The 18925-nt window shown below is 39.1% G+C and overlaps 2 protein-coding genes across 6 annotated transcripts in view; both read right to left on the reverse strand.

Moving 5' to 3' along the window:
- Positions 1-2281: 2281 nt before the first annotated feature.
- On the reverse strand, positions 2282-3752 carry LOC128887581 (charged multivesicular body protein 6). Its single transcript, XM_054143625.1, has 4 exons — positions 3540-3752; positions 3354-3463; positions 2844-3271; positions 2282-2763 (listed from the first exon to the last, which is right to left on the reverse strand). Exons 1-4 carry the CDS (start codon positions 3603-3605, stop codon positions 2717-2719), a joined length of 651 nt encoding a protein of 216 aa, XP_053999600.1. The 5' UTR covers positions 3606-3752; the 3' UTR covers positions 2282-2716.
- Positions 3753-4110: 358 nt separating this feature from the next.
- The window catches only part of LOC128887580 (RNA-binding protein Musashi homolog Rbp6), a 314695-nt gene continuing 299880 nt past the window's right edge, over positions 4111-18925 (reverse strand). For all 5 annotated transcript variants that reach the window (XM_054143620.1, XM_054143624.1, XM_054143623.1 and 2 more), the window contains one exon: positions 4111-18514. The gene's annotated coding sequence lies outside the window, so the exon portion shown is untranslated. The remainder of the gene's footprint in view (positions 18515-18925) is intronic.

Raw genomic sequence — 18925 nt, forward strand, 5'->3', positions numbered from 1 at the left:
AAGAATATCTTTATTAATGGAATGCCAGACGAGGAATATGATTAATCGATAATCGATAACTGCTTATCGCTGATTACAGCTTGATCACCAGAAGCGTGCTGTCAGGTTGATCGTCCCTGACCATTGGAATTGTGTTAATCGCCGGAACCCTCTAAAACGATACTCGAGGCGCCTCGCGATTTGTTGAAACAATTTGAGCGTTGTTATTGGCGCCGTAAGCTGGTCTTATCTGGATTCACCAGATGTAGTTAAATACGTCGGACACCTCCTATTGAAGTGACGTTCTTCTTCGTGCAAATAGGACTTACGCGATCAACGAAATCGTTAAACGTTGACATCGTGCGACACGATCCATCTAGACGTTAAATATTATTGTTCGCGAACCCTAGTCGTCGTATTAAACGCGTAATCAGAGGATTTCGCGGTTATATGAACAGGATTTCAAAGAGATATACAGCGCGATGAAAGTATGATAAAATACCTCCCGCTGACAAAGGCGACAAATTGCTTCTAAATTGCATAACTTCGGATGCGATCGTATTTAACCGCTCGTGAAATAAACGTTTACGGTATTCAACGAGTACGACGCGTAATTTGCTGAACGTTCCGTTGCGGTTCACACGCGCCTTCATAAGATATTCATGCGGCCTATAAGTGCAAAGAGTTGGAGACTCGATTGCTTCAATTCCGTATAAGTAAATCTAGAAATCGAAACTTGGAGCACGCGTTTACTAAAAAATTCATGCTTGTCAACCAGGGTAGAGCGACAATGAAGCCGCGACATGGGTAAAATGAGCTCGAACGGAGAGCAGCGAAGGTCGTGATGGTTTTAGAACGCCTTAAACTTCAAACTCGGTCATCGGTTCATTTATACAGGATGACATGACAGAAAGGTCAAAACTATCGTACTATTTTGCTCGGTTAATCTAACATATGTCGATGTGATTAGAAGCGAAAAAACACTTCTTGGTCTTTGGAGCGAGACAGGCAAAATATGATTTACTTTGATTTTACAGAGCCATCATCATCAATCACTGAATAAAAAATATTCTTTAATTGCTTATGAAGAAAGAGTCAACATTCTTCATTCTGTTCTTTGTGTACAGCTATCTTAATCACTTAAATAGTTAATACCTAATGGGACTTTAGTTAATATTTACCAACTCTGACCACGAATTATGTTTAATTTTGCTTTCCTAATAAGTAACTCAATACTCAAGACGTTAAAAAACAATGTACGTATATAATTTGAAATACTATAATTTTACAGTATAAGTAGATACACCTAATTCTACATTAATTCTTTCACTCTAAATACTATCGATATACTTGAAGACCAACGAATTTAAAAGCATATAATAATCCGAAAAGGAGTAGAAAAACAAAAAGATCTAGCTATCGTACTCTGCATATCCAGCTTAACGGATTCAATTGATTTATGAGAGCTAATTACATGTAGATCACGATACGCTGTGACGTCAAACCAGAGTTACCACCGCTGAAAGTAACTCGTATCCATTACTTTTAGTCACTCTATCAAGCTGCAAAATTACAAAATCGGGGAAGAGGGAAGGGCGTAACAATTTGTGAGCGGTACCACGTTATTGGCGCCAATGGAAGTATACGAATGACACACGAAATTTTTGAACGAATTACGTAGTCCGTCACATCGTGCATGGCGTCTAATAAGCACCGCTGCGAAGTGTTTGTCTAATTATGTAGATTACAGTGAAGCACAGGTCAAGTTGTATGAAATTATGACGTTGTATAACACAATTGCTCGGAGCGTCTCACGATCTCCTTTCTGCAAACTTAGGTAAGTACAGCTAAATAGAATTTATTCTTTCCTATTTCACTTTCCATAAAAAAAAAAAAAAAAAAAAACAATGTTGAGTTATACAACCATCAACGATTGAGGAATAACTTTTCTAGATAAATCAAAATGATAATCACAGAAATACACTTGTATTCTATTATCTTCGTTGTTTACGAAACCGTAATGAAGTAAGAGCATGAATGCAAAAAAGGTTAGGATGCGCAAAATAATTCGTAGGCAATAACGTATGTTGGCGTGCATCAGAAGCGATTTATCTTATCGGACTCTGAATAATTTACGCTAACTTGTCACGTGTGACCTTCTATTATCGTGTATTCTTTATCAGGGATCGAGAATGAACGAAAGATGCTATGCAAATTTTATTGTAGGAAAAATTCAAATAACATATTTTTGAATTTTGAATAATTTATTGTAGAATGATTAAATTCTTATTGACTCAGAAGACACTTTGTAAAGAAAATCGTATTTATTAAAATGTTTGAACCTTTTGCACTTTTTGTATACCCATATATAAGAGAGGCCAATGAGATGAAAATGTATTTGTACATAGAAGGTAGTACAAATATAATTAACATTGTAAAACGTACACAGCATATAATATGTGAGATAATGTACAATTGCCTGGATCATATACCCACTGTTTTGAAATCTTTCCTCACTACACTGAAATGACGTATGCACACTGTATAATGGAAAACAGTCTTTAACAGACATTATGCTAACAAAAGTAACTTCGATTCTTTCAATTAGATTCTACGAATCTCCGAGCGTGAATTAAATTTCATGCTCAGCCTTACATACAAGGTACTGTACATATATACATAGACCTTTGCGCAAAGTGCCAATAGAATAAACATTTAAATAATGATACTTAATATTTCATGCTTCTAGAGCGATAGCCTCTGGCGCATTTTCTTTTGTACGTTCTGAAACACAAAATCAAAACCAATTGAATATGTATTCTGTAACACAAAGCAAATATTATATAACCATAGAAACACCTCACCTTTTTTCTTTTCTGGTAATTCTTCTGGTACATCTGGCAATGTTACATCTTCTGGTATTTCTTGCACATCCTTTGGAACTTCTGGTGCTTTCTCTTTAATTTCAGCATCCAAAAGTACATCAAGTTCTGCTTCAACTTCGCTCTCATCTTCTTGTGTAAGCGCTCCTAACAATACTTCATTTATTTCTCTCTGTTTTTCTATGCCTTCGTTAGTTTCTTCCATAACTTTTTCGATCTCATCAATTGACAATAAATCATGTAACTTCTTCAATGCGGTATTGCCTACTTTTAAGCCATCAATAACCTTTAATTCTACTTGTGCAAACTCTAAGTCATGAACCATGCGCTCAAGATTTTCAAGCTGTCCATCTGTCTTTGACAGCAGTTGCTCTTGGAACTTCTTTTTCCGTAACAGAAGTAAAGCTCGACTGAAAAATGTTTAAAATACTTCAAAATATGTACAACAACTCATTAAATCGAAATACAGACACATTAAAATTTAATACTTACTCTTTTTGTCCATTTTGTATTAGTTTCTTGGCAAGTAATCGTTCCTTTTCAAGTGTTTGTTCAATTTTTCGTTGATACTGTTTAATCTTATCTCTAGAATGTTTTAATTGCTGTAAAAAACACGGTAATTTAATGAACGAGAAAACGATGAGGTTAGAGAGGTTAGAAAATTGGGAAAGGACTTACCAAAACAGCTTTATCATGTTCGGTTACGCGACTCGCAGGTTTTTTCTTCGCAAAGAAAATACCCATTTTGTTGTGAACGGTGAATTATGTTAACGATCGAGTTGACGTGTGATGTTTAAATGAAAACTCATGTCACATTTGACAGGTGCACTCAAAATAGTGATAACAGAATGCATGACAGCTACTCATGGTCGACGCCATACTGGCGTAATCGACTAATCGATGTCTCGTTCTCGTTCTAACCGGCAAGTATGAATGCGATAAATGCGAAGAGCCTCGCTTTATAGTTTTCTAGAAAGTAGTATTATGAAATTATTTTAGTTTTTGCTGATTTTCCTCGATGCAAACAAATTGCGATAAATGTATAATTAATTGATCTATAATTTGGCGCATTTAGATATAACTCTTACGTTAATGGAAAAAGAAAATCAATTATTTTAGGGAAATATCATGAACTGTCTAGTTCGTGTTGAACTGAGAAATAAGAGAATCTTATTTAAAAGTTGCGTTTGCGGTAGCAGGGATCAGGGAAGAGAAAAACAACAAAGACGTTAGATTGAATTGAACAATGTCCATTATATTATATATTTTATTCCCACATACACACGGCACGTTGTGAACCTTTTCTTAAATATTAATAATATTATCATAATAATAATAATAATCATCATCATCCTCGTTATCATCGCAATGATAATAATTTTAATAATAATAAGTAAACAATAATAAACATAATAATGTGAATTTATGAGATATATTTATATTTATGTATATATATTTATAATAAATCATATAGTAATAATCGTCGTATTGTAATATATATTTATATGTACAGAGGGATACAATATTGTTATTCTTTATTAGTTTAATATTTATAATCGCAATATTATATTTACTTTTGTCTGTATACATACACAATGAATTAGATTATGGGCCTTTTCTTACGCCACACCCGCGGCGGATAAATTCTCTCATTTTCTATCTTTTGTTTCTATTTTTTGCTTCACTTTTTTTTTTTATCTTTTTAATCTCCACCCCCGTTCAATCTCGGGGAGCCGTAATTCGCCCACCACAACGCCGCGAACGCTCAAATATTCGCGGAAGAAATGATCCGCGGTACGCATTTCTCGTTTCTCGTCATTCGTGTTTTTGTTGTTTTTGTTATATTTCTTCCACCGAGAAAGGCGTCGTCGAGTTAATTCGACTATACACTTCTCTGAACACGATCTCAATATAATCCGTGATCGTTTTGCTTTATCTTACAAAACATCCATTATAGTCTGGCCGCTTTTGGATAGAGAGTCGCGCGTTTCACGCACACTAGTAAATGTCTGGAAATTTTCGATCCTTGATTCACGAATAATTCCAACGATTTATTGATTACGCGAAAGGCAAACGTTATTCTCGTTTCTCTATTTGTTATTTTGTCGTTTTCATCCCCATTTCATCAACGCCTTTCCCCTTTCATGTCTTTTATCGTCACGGTACGCGACCAACGAACACAGAGGAAACGCGCGGCTCTTTCGCCAGCAGCGCGCCTTTCATAAATATTCTGTACAACATTATAATTATTATAAATTATCATTATATCTTATATAGAGCCTTACCGTTATGTCGTTATTATCGGTAGTGTAAAATTGAAACCTTTACCTACTTATGTAGATTAGATTACCCGTCCGCCGAACGGTCGCCCGTCGGCGCACGTTTCTTTAATTATTATTTATTTACCATTTTTTTTCTTTATCTGCTCTTTTTAAATCGATACATAATCGTATAATTTTTTTTTTTTCTGTTTAGTTATGCCGTACTATACGTATTGTAATCGTTTACGATTAGTAAGAATATGTAAAATCGGTATTTCGTCTTAGTTGTTGGTTTTGCTCGTTTAATTCAATAAATCTCATTAAGCATCCACATAATTGTTTAATATACATGGAATTAAAAGTGGCTTATTTATTGCTTGTTATATTGCAAGTTTCCTCATCGCAAGCTGTACCATGCCGCCGAGCTTCCGTTTTTTTTTTTAATTGTTTATTTTTTTTTTTTCATCATCTCTCATGCTATTCCGCCTTCTTTTTTTGTTGCTCGTCTCATCGCGAGGCGTTCGTAAAAAATATTTTTAAAAAGTTTCTCGTTCCGTGCCGCGTGTTGCAACAGAATCGCGACTATTATAGTTCCCTAGCGCGACGATCGCGAAACGACGAGAGAATTCACAAGCTCCCGGAATTCATAACATGCCGTGTACACGAAACATTCGGGGGTATGCGTCTGTGGTGTGTATTTCTGTATGTGAATTGCGTGTGTGTTCATCGTTTGTTTCCGCGAACGAAAGAAAAATATATCACAAAGGTAAAGACGACGAATCGGGAGAAGCGAGTGCTCGAAATTCGTTAACTATATATTTTGTCTCTCACACATACACACAACGATCACGATGAGGTTTCCTCCCCTCCCCCTCCCCCCTTCCCCTTAAAAATTTCGAATCGATTTAAAATTGCTTCTCAGACTTCTTGTTCTTCTCTCATAATTTCGTATTACAAGTTCCGCGAGAACTTTTTATTCTTTTGTTTCTTTTCTTTTTTTTTTTTTGTTCTTATTTATGTTTATTTCTTCTTTACACCGTTTACCTTGCAGAAGAGGAGAATGAAATTGTGCTCGTGTAATTCAGGTATGTTCGCGTGTACGTTTTAACGTGACTGTTTGTTTCGTGCCGCGGAGGTAAAATGAAATTTCAAATGAAAAGAAAGAAGAGAAAACAACGGGGGAGTAAATGGCACAATTCACGATATCGTAATAACGTCGTCGCTAAATGCTCGATAGAAGAAAAATAAAAAAAAAATTAGAAAAAAAAAACGCCGGAGGATATCGCGACAAAAAGAATCGAACGGTGTATCAGTGACGGGTACAGCGTTAAGCTACGAAACAAATTTGCGGATCCCAATAAGATCTGTTTTTGATACGTGAAATAGGTGAATGAACGAGTAACGCGAACAAAAATACGTTTCGTTTTTTGTTCAGCGACCACGACTGCTACGGGGTTTCCCGAAGATACGCGATTTTGCTCTTATGTATCGATTCGTATCTCCGATCTGGAAGCAGAAATGGGCGAAATTGTTATGTAGATAAAATATCTCGAATAATATTCAACAAATTCAAGGTAAACAACTTTCGACCGTTTTTAATAAAAATTAAAGTCGTGTATTGTATAACGAAATTGTATTTCACATCGAGGACAATTTTATTTGATTAACTATTCGATTGAATAAATATTTTTTATATTCTTCGACTAAAATTTTGCCCATTTCTGTCTGGGAGCGAGCGAAACGAACGTTTTGAAGTGTAACAACTCGGTTTTGACCGATTCGAACACAGTCACGATGGGGAAGAGTATCCTAGGAAGAAACGTTGCGTAATGGCTGCTATCGCGTTTCCCTTCGCGGGTTGCACGAATGGGTACCGAACATTTACCGCAAAACTGGAGCGATGATATAATAGCGTAAACGAAGAAAGTCACGATAGGCGAAGAGTGTAGACGTCGTGCGACTGAATAGCGTGCAACCGAGTCGCGTACTGCGGGTATAAGAGGAACGCAAAACGACGATAAGAGATTGTTAACCCCTTGCACTCCCTTCTACGTTTTGTTTATGGCTAATTGGATTCGCACGTCCACTTTCCACTGACACGTGAATGCGTTTAAGGGATTACTATGGTAACATAGGATTATTTTAAGTAACAAATTAACTTGCTCTTCCTTCCTCTAATTATTGGGTTGATTCATAAATATGTCCCGCTGCAGGTAACGAATAATCATGCTCTCAGAGGAACCTCTTGTAGGTATTCATTTTTAATTTGCCTGCTGAATAGGAACAAGTGATAATCGACGATGGTGATTATATAATCGATTAAGATTTATTATATAATAATATATTTGAAAATGAATCGTAAGTGAACAAACCAATGAATCAACCCAATACAATAATACAGTCACATGTATAATATGCGTATGATCTTGGTAGTAAAACGAATGTTAGGAGTGAAAGGGGTTGAAGATTCATCGAGGGTCACGAAAGCGTTCGACCAATCGGTTCGAGAGCACGGAAAAGTGTGAAATAACGGCTGAGAACGTTCTTCGATGCTCGTTTCGCAGTCCTTTATCAACGGGAGAAATAATTATCGAAATTTTCACGCTTTGACTAGTGAAGTATCAACGCGCGAATCGGACCATCGATGCTGGCGCATTGAATGGGTTCCAGTATTCACCGTTTCCAGCGAATCGAGCGCAGGACAATCGCGCGAACGTTCCGACGGGCGCCTAGATGAAACTAATTTCGATAACAGCGAGAGTATTGAATCAAAACTCGTATGCGGTCGCCGTACGACGGTTAGCAAAACTTCATCGAAGCTCGTGGCTGTTGTCCTTGTTGCACGCAGGAAGAATATTAACAGATTACATGTAAATAACTGCGCATCCGAACGTGTGCACGTGTAATTACATGATTAATATATTTATCGTAATAATTATGCTTTGCGCTTGCATATATAATATATTATATACATACATATCGTATGAAGGTTACGCTTACATTGCGTTCGGCCCGTGGCCCCAACGAATCGCTCGGTTCGCCGTTGGTTTGGACTTTTTTTTTTAATTAGCTAAAATTGGTAACGAGCGACGAGCGTTCGGTCCATCGATGCTTATGTCAACCCTTTAACTGCTGCCTTCGAGTAGATTAATCTAAACGCTAAAATTAAAGAGAACACCAGGTATATAAACGTTTCGACTTTCGTGGACAATCTTTTAACATCTTTTTACTCGTTTGCTCAATTTTTACATATATCTATAAATAGAATTGTTACAGAGTAAAGTGTGAAATTAATACGACAAAACGTTTTCTACCACTGATCGATTCAGCAGTGAAAAGGTTGAACAGATTCCCCTACCGATCCGAGGGGAACACTTTTTCTACATATAATCGTTTGTTTCCTTTTCGATCACCGTTTTGGAGCGTTGGCACGCGGAAGTTACACGGATTAATCTCGTTTTGGTCACGCAAAACGAGCCGTGCGATTTCCTTGGAGCCGCGTTCACGGTAAAAACTTGAAAAAACGAAGTCACCTCGAATACAACGGACAATCGTATTCGTAACACAGCGATTATTGCGTTTTCTGACAGATAGCAAACGATAGCGGACGTATTGTGGCAATACCATCCAATAATAACATTAGTCGTAATAATGATCAATAGCAATAATAATTCTTACAATACATAAGTCAACAGAAAAGAAAAACAAAAATAATAATATCAATAATAATAATATTAATAATAATAATAATAATAATAATGATAAACGCGTGAGCTCTTCGTAAAGCCCACATGTTCCCTTGACGCACGAGTAAAAGTAACTCTTATGTAGGATCCCTTACCCTACATCTTGGCTGCGACGATTCACTTAAACGCCGTCAAGCCAGAAATGGGCAAAATATTATCCGAACAAACGACGAATAAAACCAACCTATGATGATTTATTCGATGGAACGAATCTTTAATCGTCCACTGTGAAATATTTTTCATTCTACGATACCAATTCGACTTTTTATTCAACGAGTAACGAGGAAACATCTTTCGTTCCTTACTCGAAACCTCCATCCCAATAATTTTGCCCATTTCTGCGTCGAGAGCCACGATCCCGGATCGATCGATTATATTACAACTGACTTGAAATTCCATCGATTGGATCGTGATCTCGTTGGACCGCTTTCCCCTGTCTCTTCGGTCCGTAGAGGCAAAGAGAACACCAGAAGCCGGAAGTTAAAGACAAATTTCAGCCATCCGGCGAGGAGAGAGACGCCCAAGGCGTGGGTGTCTGGTCGCAGCAAGATTCGGTGATGGTTTTTTTTTTGTCTCGTACGCACGAAAACGACGTTTCGAAAATTGTCTATCTATCTACGGACTTTTGCGAGTTCGTTCCACACACTCTGTCTCACGCAGACGTTCTCTCTTTCTCTCTTACTCGACTCATTCACATCGCGCGTAGAGCGACGGGGGTTGTTTTTATTCGAACGTTGCGACATCGCGTCGTTCGTACGACGAACGCACGTAACTCCTGTCCCGTCAGCTGTGTCGGTTTGAGGAAACCAAAACGAAAACAGCGCGGATTCGCGTCGCGCAGCGATGGAGTACGCTATACTAATCGTTCTAGGAAACATATCAGCAGCCAAGAAACAGAGGGTGCGCAGAAAGTGATCGAAGGATCGATATCGACGAATCCGTGAAACAAAGTGAAGCCTAATAATTGATTTTTTACCTCTCACTCCGTTTGTTCTCTCATCGACAAATTAAGTAAATTAAATTTTCGATTTCCATGAGTCCTCAATATGGCCGAATATGTTTGAATGACAATTAATGCTCGCTGGCTACTCGAACACGAGTTAGTTTTATTTAACCACGTTTGGTTCACTCGGACGAGTTTGATCGTGTTTGCATGCACGTGCCGGTGTGTGCGCGCGTAAATTTCTCTGGAGAAGTAGTGTTCTCGTTATGTCGCAGGGAAAGTCGCGTGGTCGAGAAGTTCTATCCCTCTATTGCATTATGCGAATGGGGAACGCCTGGATAGTTTGGGGAAGAAATATTGAAAAGATTCGAGAGGGGAGATATCTGGTAACCCTGTAGGTTCAGTTGCTTATCAATCAAGTAGGTTATTAATCGAATATTACACGTATACATAAACCATAATTCAATTTTATAATTTTGTAAAAAATAATGTAAAATTCAGAGGGCTATCGTCTGGAAGGAAATAGAATTAAACGTAACTTGAATCGTTTGAGTTTATTCGTCTCTGTCCCAAAAGAGGAATTGTTTTTTTTTTTTTTATTATTGATAGAGAACGTAATCGATTACGTCAGAATGATGATCTTCTATAGAATTTTGATGCAAGCATAGACCGTGTTAAGATGATGCACATAATTTAACGCGTACAATCATTTAGATGTACTTGATTATATCGTTCGTTCATTTAGTGAGGCTTTTCGTTATAATATTAGTCGATATTCCTTTATTCTCTAGAAAATGTACGATCGAACGACATCACGACACCCCAACTTGGTTTTCGTGAGATGGTCGAAATCATTCACGACCACAGCTGTCGATCAGAATAAAATAGGAACGACGAACTGAAGTTTCCTCAACTGTGCGAGAAAAAGGGTTGGATCCAAAACGAATGAAATACACGTGTTGCGTTACCCATTCCCTTAAAACCGTGTTCGCCACGATGACGTTAATAGTAATGGTAACAAGAACAAGAAAAACGTTAATTACAACCGCTACTCGCGCTCAAGCGACGATTAAGACTAAGTTACCATTCCAGTAGCTGCTATTTCACTGCATTGTTTCGTACGTATCCAGATACGTGTAATTGGCCGTCTGCTCGTGTACCAAAACTCGCATCTACTACTTGTAAATCTGTTTTAGTCGTGTGGTTCCGATTCTTTTCTGTCTTCACTTCACCGTTCAACCAACGAACGACAATAATCGAATTAATTAATTAATCAACATCTTCCCTCGCACTCTCTTTACATTGTGATCATCACTTCTCTCTCTTCTCGCTGTTTATATATATTTCTTTCTTCGATTATCATAATTATTACTTATCACTTATACGCGTGTATATTTATATTTATATAAATACGTGTGTATGCGCGTGTCTTGGTATCCGTGTGTTCACATACGTGTACATGCATTCGGTGTGAGGGTGTGTGTAATTTGCGCGACGAGTGATCGAGCTCGGCCGATCGGCGAGCTACGTCTTCGAACTTTACTTTCTTCGCACCAATTCAGCCGCCATCGATTCGGTTTCTTTCGCGAAAAATTGTCCCCGGTTAAATGAAAAAAAAAAAAAAAAACAGAAAAAAGAAACGTCGTAAAATATGAGACTTGGACTGCAATGTCGCACAACGAGCTCGCCAGGGTAGCGTATCATTCCCATTCGCGTTCGTTTCAACTTTCCCGAGCCTCGCTCTGTATCCTCTATCAACCCCTGTCTCACCCCCGCTCGGCCCTCCTTTACACGATCGGTGACGATCGAAAAATGTTCAATACAATAGTATAATTAGCACTTTAAAACATCAATAACTATATATTATATACAAATGCAATAAAACAATGGCTCAATATATCTGTTAATCTCCGTAATCCTCATATTTTTGTTTTTGTTTGTCTGTTTGCCGCCTTAATCGTTTAATTATATAGACATAATATAGTTTCTTGCCTTCCTCAATCCGTTCATTATGTATATTTATATTTATATATATATATTTATATTTATATATATTTATATATATACTAGATGTAGATATAGACGTAATATTTCAATATTAATGTATTTCATATTTATAAATATAAACGCGTGGACTGCACTCACATATATTCCGTTTGCTTTTGTTCTCATTTCCCTATACTTGTGTCCTCCCCAGGCTTCACCTCTTCATTTTCTTTTCTCTCTCCCCCCACCATCGCGATTAACTCGCCTGTATGTCGATCGCATTCTCTTCAGTTTGTTTGTTCTAATTAATCGTAGATCTCTTTCGAATATGTATATATTTATATCATTTATATATAATAATTCTCTTTCCGAGGATCCTCGGTGAAAGTCGTCTGGGTTCAAACCTGCTTCCATCTGTTATAATAAAATTAAAAAAAAAATAACACGTGTATCTTTTGAAAGTGTCAAAAGAAACTATAACAAATCCTTATAATATCATAGGACTTCTAAAAAATGTCATTTTCAATCAATCGAATAGGGAGGAATCCAGACGACTGGGTTCACAGTTTAATTAGCAAGGAACCCAGAATCCTTTCGAGCACGCCTTTCATCCTAACTGCGAAAAGTTACAACTTGTACACTTAATTATGACTGCCTTCTCCTTGTCTCTACGTCTATGTATGCATGTGTATACGTGTGTGTCTCCCGCGTCTTTTGTCTCGCCTTTCCGCAGCGATCCATCGCGTAAACGACCGATCCCATTACATTTCACGTTCTTTGAACCGTAGTGTCATGTTTCTCGTGTGTGTGTGTGTGTGTTTCATTTAATCTTTTGTGAAGTCCATCTCCCCGTCTATTGGAACGATTAGCGCGATTTTGCGATACAAGAAGCGCCCGACACGGCTGTTTAACGCTTGTTTAACTCCTTGCAGCGCCGGTGACTAGCTCGAGCGATCGCTTAGAAACTCCCCCCCCCCCCCCCATTCACGAACTGTGATTATCATCGGTGATAACTGGCATCCATTAATTCACTCCACGCATGTACTTGGCGAGCGGTGACTCGGCGGTTTACCCTACACATTTGCTTTACGTGCAATGACTCAACAATTTACGCCACACGTGCGCTTGATGAGCACTGACTCCAATCGCTGCTTCAAGTGGCTGGAGTCATTGCTCCGACTGGTCGGAGCAGAAACAATTCAAACTCTCGTGCTGCAAAGAGTTTAACTCGCTCATTTCTCTGTGGATCGAACGAACGTAACGACAAAAAAAGAAAGTAACAAAAGGCGTTCCTATGCGATTCGGGAAACGAATGGCAAAATGGAAACGTAAACAAAATTCTGAACCAGGCATCGCCAATGAAAAGCTCTTCGTTTCTCGTATTCGCTCATGCGGTATCTCTCTGGCCAATGTATGGTCCGTCGATGTTGTCCCGATCTTTCATCTCCCTCCTCTTTTCGCTCGAATTGTTTTCCCTGGATACCACGTTTGATCAGAAACGTACACTCCATTTTTGTTTTTTTTCCAACGCATCGATTGCGTTAGCTCTGGGTGCGTAACGAAGCAGCTACCATTTTGTTTCGCTTGCAAGAAATTGCCATCGTTGTACTCGGTGACTGAGAATGGCCAGAATTTTGGATCAAAGTCTCGAATAACGTTTTACTTTTCGACTGATGTTGTGTTTTACGGTGAACTAACAAATATTCATTTAAGTATTGAATCATGAATGTCTACGTAAGATATTTTAATTGAGCGAAAGAAAGAGTGTAATTAATACAGATTTAAGAAAAATAGAAGACAAAAATGTATATATACAATAATAAGAGCGTCAATAGGATAGAAAAATAAAATAAAGTAAGGCACCTAGCAAAATGTAAAGTCGAGAGATCAAAAATACAGGAGAAGTAGAAATTAAAAAAAAAAATATCAGAAGAATAATAAAGGAATACGAATTTTGCCCATCTCTGCCAATGACGTACACGATCGGGGTTCGTTCCATGGTTCTTTCTCTTTCAGTCTGAGGGGGGGGGGGCGGGAGGGGAGGGAGTCATCATCAACTTTTCGAGGACGAGCGGGATCACCCGTCACGCGCGTACGCGTCGCCATCTTAAGAATATTAGTATCCGCGATATAAGTTTAGTCGTGTACATTATTATTTTCTTTCTCGTTTCTTTTTCTCATCTTTTTCACGTTATAACTTATTATTTGCCATTTTTTATCATTTGTGGTCTTGACGAAGTATTGCTAACGTTCGCAACAATTGACTCGTTCGATTATTTTACTTTTTTTTTACTATACGTTTATTTATTTATTTAACTTTTTATTTTTTTTCTCCGTTTACGGTTTTCTCATCGCGCGCACGCACACCCGCGCACAGAAAAACAAAATGGCCGCCGTTCGACGTGACACGCGTCCCAATTTGAAGTTCGTCGCTCTTTTTGCTTTTTCATTTTTCTTTTTTTTCATTTTTTTTTGTTTTTTTTTTTGTTTGTTTGTTTGTTAGTTTACCCTGTTGTTGAATACAATAATGACCGCGCTATAATTGTCGCACGTGTATCCGTCGTCTTCGGTAATTATAATTATAATCGTTCGTCGACTCACGCCTCGCAGGAATTCAATAATTCGTAATCAATGATAAGGTCCGTGAGAAACAGCTTTTAGGGATCCAGCGATACCAACAGAATTACGCGAATCAGTCCGCAGAACGAGCTATGTACGACGGTCTCTCTGCACCGGAAGTAGGGAGGCTCCAATAGTATGAATAAACTTCGAATACTTGGGTATTGAAATATTGCTACACGAATTACATAATACTTGTTGCGGTGGTTCGTGATAAGAGTATTCTTGTGTACGATATTTGTGGGAAAATGAGAATCTTCGTTTATACGATTCATAAATAAGAAATTATTTTGCGTAAAATTGTTGAATATTCTTTCTATTTCTTCCACTAAAAGAGTCATCCTTAAACAAAATTAAAATAAGGTTGGCGAACTTAAAGAACTTGATTCATACCTATGATCAGTGTACAAAACATTCGAATACTCAAGTATTCGAGTATCAAGATTTAAATCACCGAAGTGATCGAGTACAGAAAAACTCAGCAGTCGCCTTCGAGATCCGAGTAATACCGTGTGCACCAAAAGGAAGGAAACATTCCACCATCTTTGTACACCTTCCTGCTTCCCGAGCGCAATTAACCTAATCCGATCGCGAATATATTCGAATGAAGCATCCGCATAAACCCCTCGTTCTTTGCCTCTCCAATCAGCGAATATGCTCGAAGCGCGAACGAATCCAAGATTCGATGTCCAGTCGTTCCTCGATTAAGGCTACCGTACATAATTATTCTGATACTCTCACGTTTGCGTCTTTCCTTGGCTAGCTCGCTTTATGTTTTACATCGAATCGCGATGGCATTTTAGATGACCGGGTGTTCGTATAATCCTATAGTTTAACAACTCTCTCGCGCACACGTACCGTCATTTTCTCTCCCTCTCGTTCTCTCACACATCCAGAGAATAGATGCACAGTCTCGCTTTTCGTCGGAGTATCGTCCTTTTCGCGTCCTCCTATCGTCGTCTGACCTAGTTCACACCGTGCATTTAATATGCACCCTAAGCGCTTAATTCGCGTCGATCGATCTGTATAAACGACGTCGCATCCAGCTGACAGTCTATGGGGAAAAAAGATATGGTTAGCCTTCATAAGATAAAATGACTACAATACATTCGAAGAATACAGAAGACGCTCTGGCCCTGCAGACACTCGTTAACTAAAAAAAAAAAAAAAACCGACAACTACCGTAATCGCTTCTCTCAACGATGAATTTTCACAAGACCGAATAACACGCTAAATAAACAGGTAAAATACTTCACGTTCACTTGCATCTTCAAGAAAATACAGAATATATAACGCCTCGTGCACCGGTGTTATTTCTAACTAATTCGTACTTTTTACGAGCTTGACACGCCATGGGTAAACGCAGTCGAATGAAACGCTTAGCACCATAAAAAATGCACGCGGTGCCGACCAGGCCTCCGGTTCTCGTATTCGCGCGCTAGCGCGTTAAATTGGCGATTCGGGATTTCGCCGTCAACTAACGTTCTGTACACTGCGGACGAACGGTATAATAACTGCATACATGTGTGTGTATATATATATATATATTTTTTTTTTCCCTTTAATGCAATCTTGTGTCGCGTAACTTTATGGAGTTGCGTATGGGTTCCTTCGGGTGTGACGTGTGTGTTCGCGTTAAACCGCGTGTACGTTTAGTATGCGCCACGTGTGAGTGCGCGGATTGCACGTGTCCGTGTGTGTGTATGTATATGTGCAGTTATCGTATACATGTTTACAGTGTGTGACATATGTGTCGGGTGAACGTTGCTTATGTCTCCCGTTGGCTCCTCTATAGGATCATGCATATACGCCATTATGGCAAATCAATGATACAATAATTCGCGTACGGGTAATATGTAGTATGTATGTACGGAGGTGAATGCAAGTAAATCGATTGGATAGCTATACAACAGCCGATTGAATTCAACGGACATCATTTCGGCATTGAATGAGGCCAGATTTTCGACGATACAAAACGCTCGGGGCCCACCAGCGTTCCCTCCAACGATTCAGCCGCCATCATGCGACCCCGCGAGTACCAACGTCGTCGTCCCCCCTCCCCCCCCCCAATTCCATTTTCTCTCGTCGATGGACGCGTGTGTCTACTCAAAAAGTCGAGCATTCTCTCACTCACGCACGCGTTCGATACTTTCTCTCTCTATCTCTCCCGTTTGTCTAACTACTGTAGCCGGCGCGAAACCGAATCGGTCGGATGTCGTTGGTTCCGTCGGCCCTCGCGTTTCCGCCCCAAAACCTTGCCCCTCGCGAACGACGAAAAATGTTAATCCTAACGGCGTCACATCGTTCGTGTAAACGCGCGTGCCTATGCGTGTACGTAACTTTCTCACCAGCTCTGCGCCTCCTTATTCCGTGCTTTATTCTTTTCTTTTCCGTCGTTCCTCGCTCTCCCTCATTCTCTCTCATTTCTTTTTTTTTTTTTTTTATTCCTCCCTCGTTGCACACCCGGGAAAAAGGGAAGAGTGGTTCGACGACGCCGGGGCGAGAGAAGTACCATTCCCGAGATTCAGTCGGCAAAGAGCACGTCGAGAAGTGGCGGACACGCGCGTTTCGCGAGAAACAAAGAAAAAGGGCGAAGCCGCACCGGGGGCTGCCTGGTCGCCCTTCGTCGTCCTCCACCTAATCCCCCTCCCCCCTCCTGCCCCCTCCTGCATCCAGCCCTTCGGGTTTCTCTCTTTTCCGCGGCGTCGTTTCGCCCTCTCTGGCCGTCCTCGAGAAATTTCTTTCCAACGCTCTCCATTTCTTTTTTCATCCCTGCGCGTCTGGTAACGCAACCCCCGAAATCCCCCACGAAAGCCCCCGGAAGGGAAACGCTCTCTTCCCGGGTGCGAACGTGTACGCGTGTGTGTGTATATTTTTTTTTTTTTAATAATAATTATATATTTTTTTGTTTTATTTATATTTATATTCATATTTATATTTATATTTATATTTATATTTATATATATGTATATTGCGCGCGAGTTTGCGCGCCCGCGGCTTTCATCCTTCATTTTTTTTTTCTGCTTTGTTAATCATTGTAAACGTCATAATTGTTATACATAATAACCAGTAATTAATTAATAATATTCGTATGTAAGTTGGTATTTTCTTGTGTTCTTTTCATATCTTTTTTCCCGTTTTCTTTCACCACCCCCCCCACCTCTCTCTCTCTCTCTCTCTCTCTCTCGTTCTCTCTCTCTCTTTCTCTCTCTCTCTTTCTCTCTCTCTCTCTCTCTGTCCCTCCTGTCTTCGTCGTTTCATTGCCCTTAAACACTAAGGATCATACGTTTTAGTCTAATATTTATCAATTATTTATATATAATATATATATATATTTATATATATATTTATATATTTATATATATAGTATTTATATACTCTAGACTTAGTCGCTTAATCGTTTAGTAATTAATAATATTAATTTAATTCATTATTATTATTATATTATTCTTTATTAATGTCGGAGAATGGGCATCAAATAACGCAGTTTCGGCCACAGGTTTTAGCGGCACAGGTTTTAGCCCTCTTTTTTTTACGCCCCCCTTCCCCCACCCACCCATCCACCCACCATCGTGTATCTTTTGCATTTTTTCATTTCTCTCTCCCACTTTACTTCCCCTGATTCTCTGCTATATATCGTTATTTCTTTTTTTTAATTATTTCCTTCGCATACGCTCTGGACACGGATCGGATGAACAATTCTTCCCTTCTTGTCTTCCTTGGTATATTTTTTTCACGTCGCTCCACCTTCGCTCTTTTCTTCCTAATGCGTTTTTTGTTACTTTTTTTTTTGTTTTGTTTATTTATTAGCTCTTCTGCCGTCTCGTACGAAGATCGCGTAATTTTTGCTATCGATCCGAGCTGTTTGTCGAGCTCGTGATCGATCACCCATTCGCAAGCTCGTAGCAGTTGGAAAACCTTTCACGCTCTTTTACATGCATATTATAAACCTAAATCGCGATTCTTCCGGTTGGTGTTCGTGGTGGTACGCATCCTCTTCCGTCCAGAGATCGTTCATCGTGATAAGTTCTTCCAAGGCATTTACATCGCTCACTGTACCGTCAGTCGACCGTGCTGCGCTCTGCCCTCTCGTCCATCCTGACGAAAAGAAAATCGTGCACACGTTAATGATCGATCAACGCAAACCGCGGGAGCAACACGCTACGCAATCTCGTTCGAACGTAAAGTCGCGATCTTTGCGAGTCAGCGCAAGCGTATCAGTGTGTTATTGTGTGGAGTGGTTGAAAGTGAACCGACAAGTGAAAAGCAAGACTCCTTCGTGGTACGAGGCACTTTCCGTTAAACTCGCTATCGAATTCAGCCATCGGGGGAACGTTTAATTACCCGTATCACGAAAGCATCTTCGCCATTCGGTATCGTAATTAAGTAAACAATAGTTATTTCGCATGACGTTCTAGATTGAAACTTACAACGTTAGGAAAGAAAAGATCTGTATGTGGTGTTTGTTCTCGAAAATAGCTAAAGCGAAACAACCCACTGCTAATTGTT

The sequence above is a fragment of the Hylaeus anthracinus genome, unplaced genomic scaffold (assembly GCF_026225885.1).
Source record: "Hylaeus anthracinus isolate JK02 unplaced genomic scaffold, UHH_iyHylAnth1.0_haploid 11989, whole genome shotgun sequence".
In the NCBI taxonomy this organism is placed as follows: domain Eukaryota; kingdom Metazoa; phylum Arthropoda; class Insecta; order Hymenoptera; family Colletidae; genus Hylaeus; species Hylaeus anthracinus.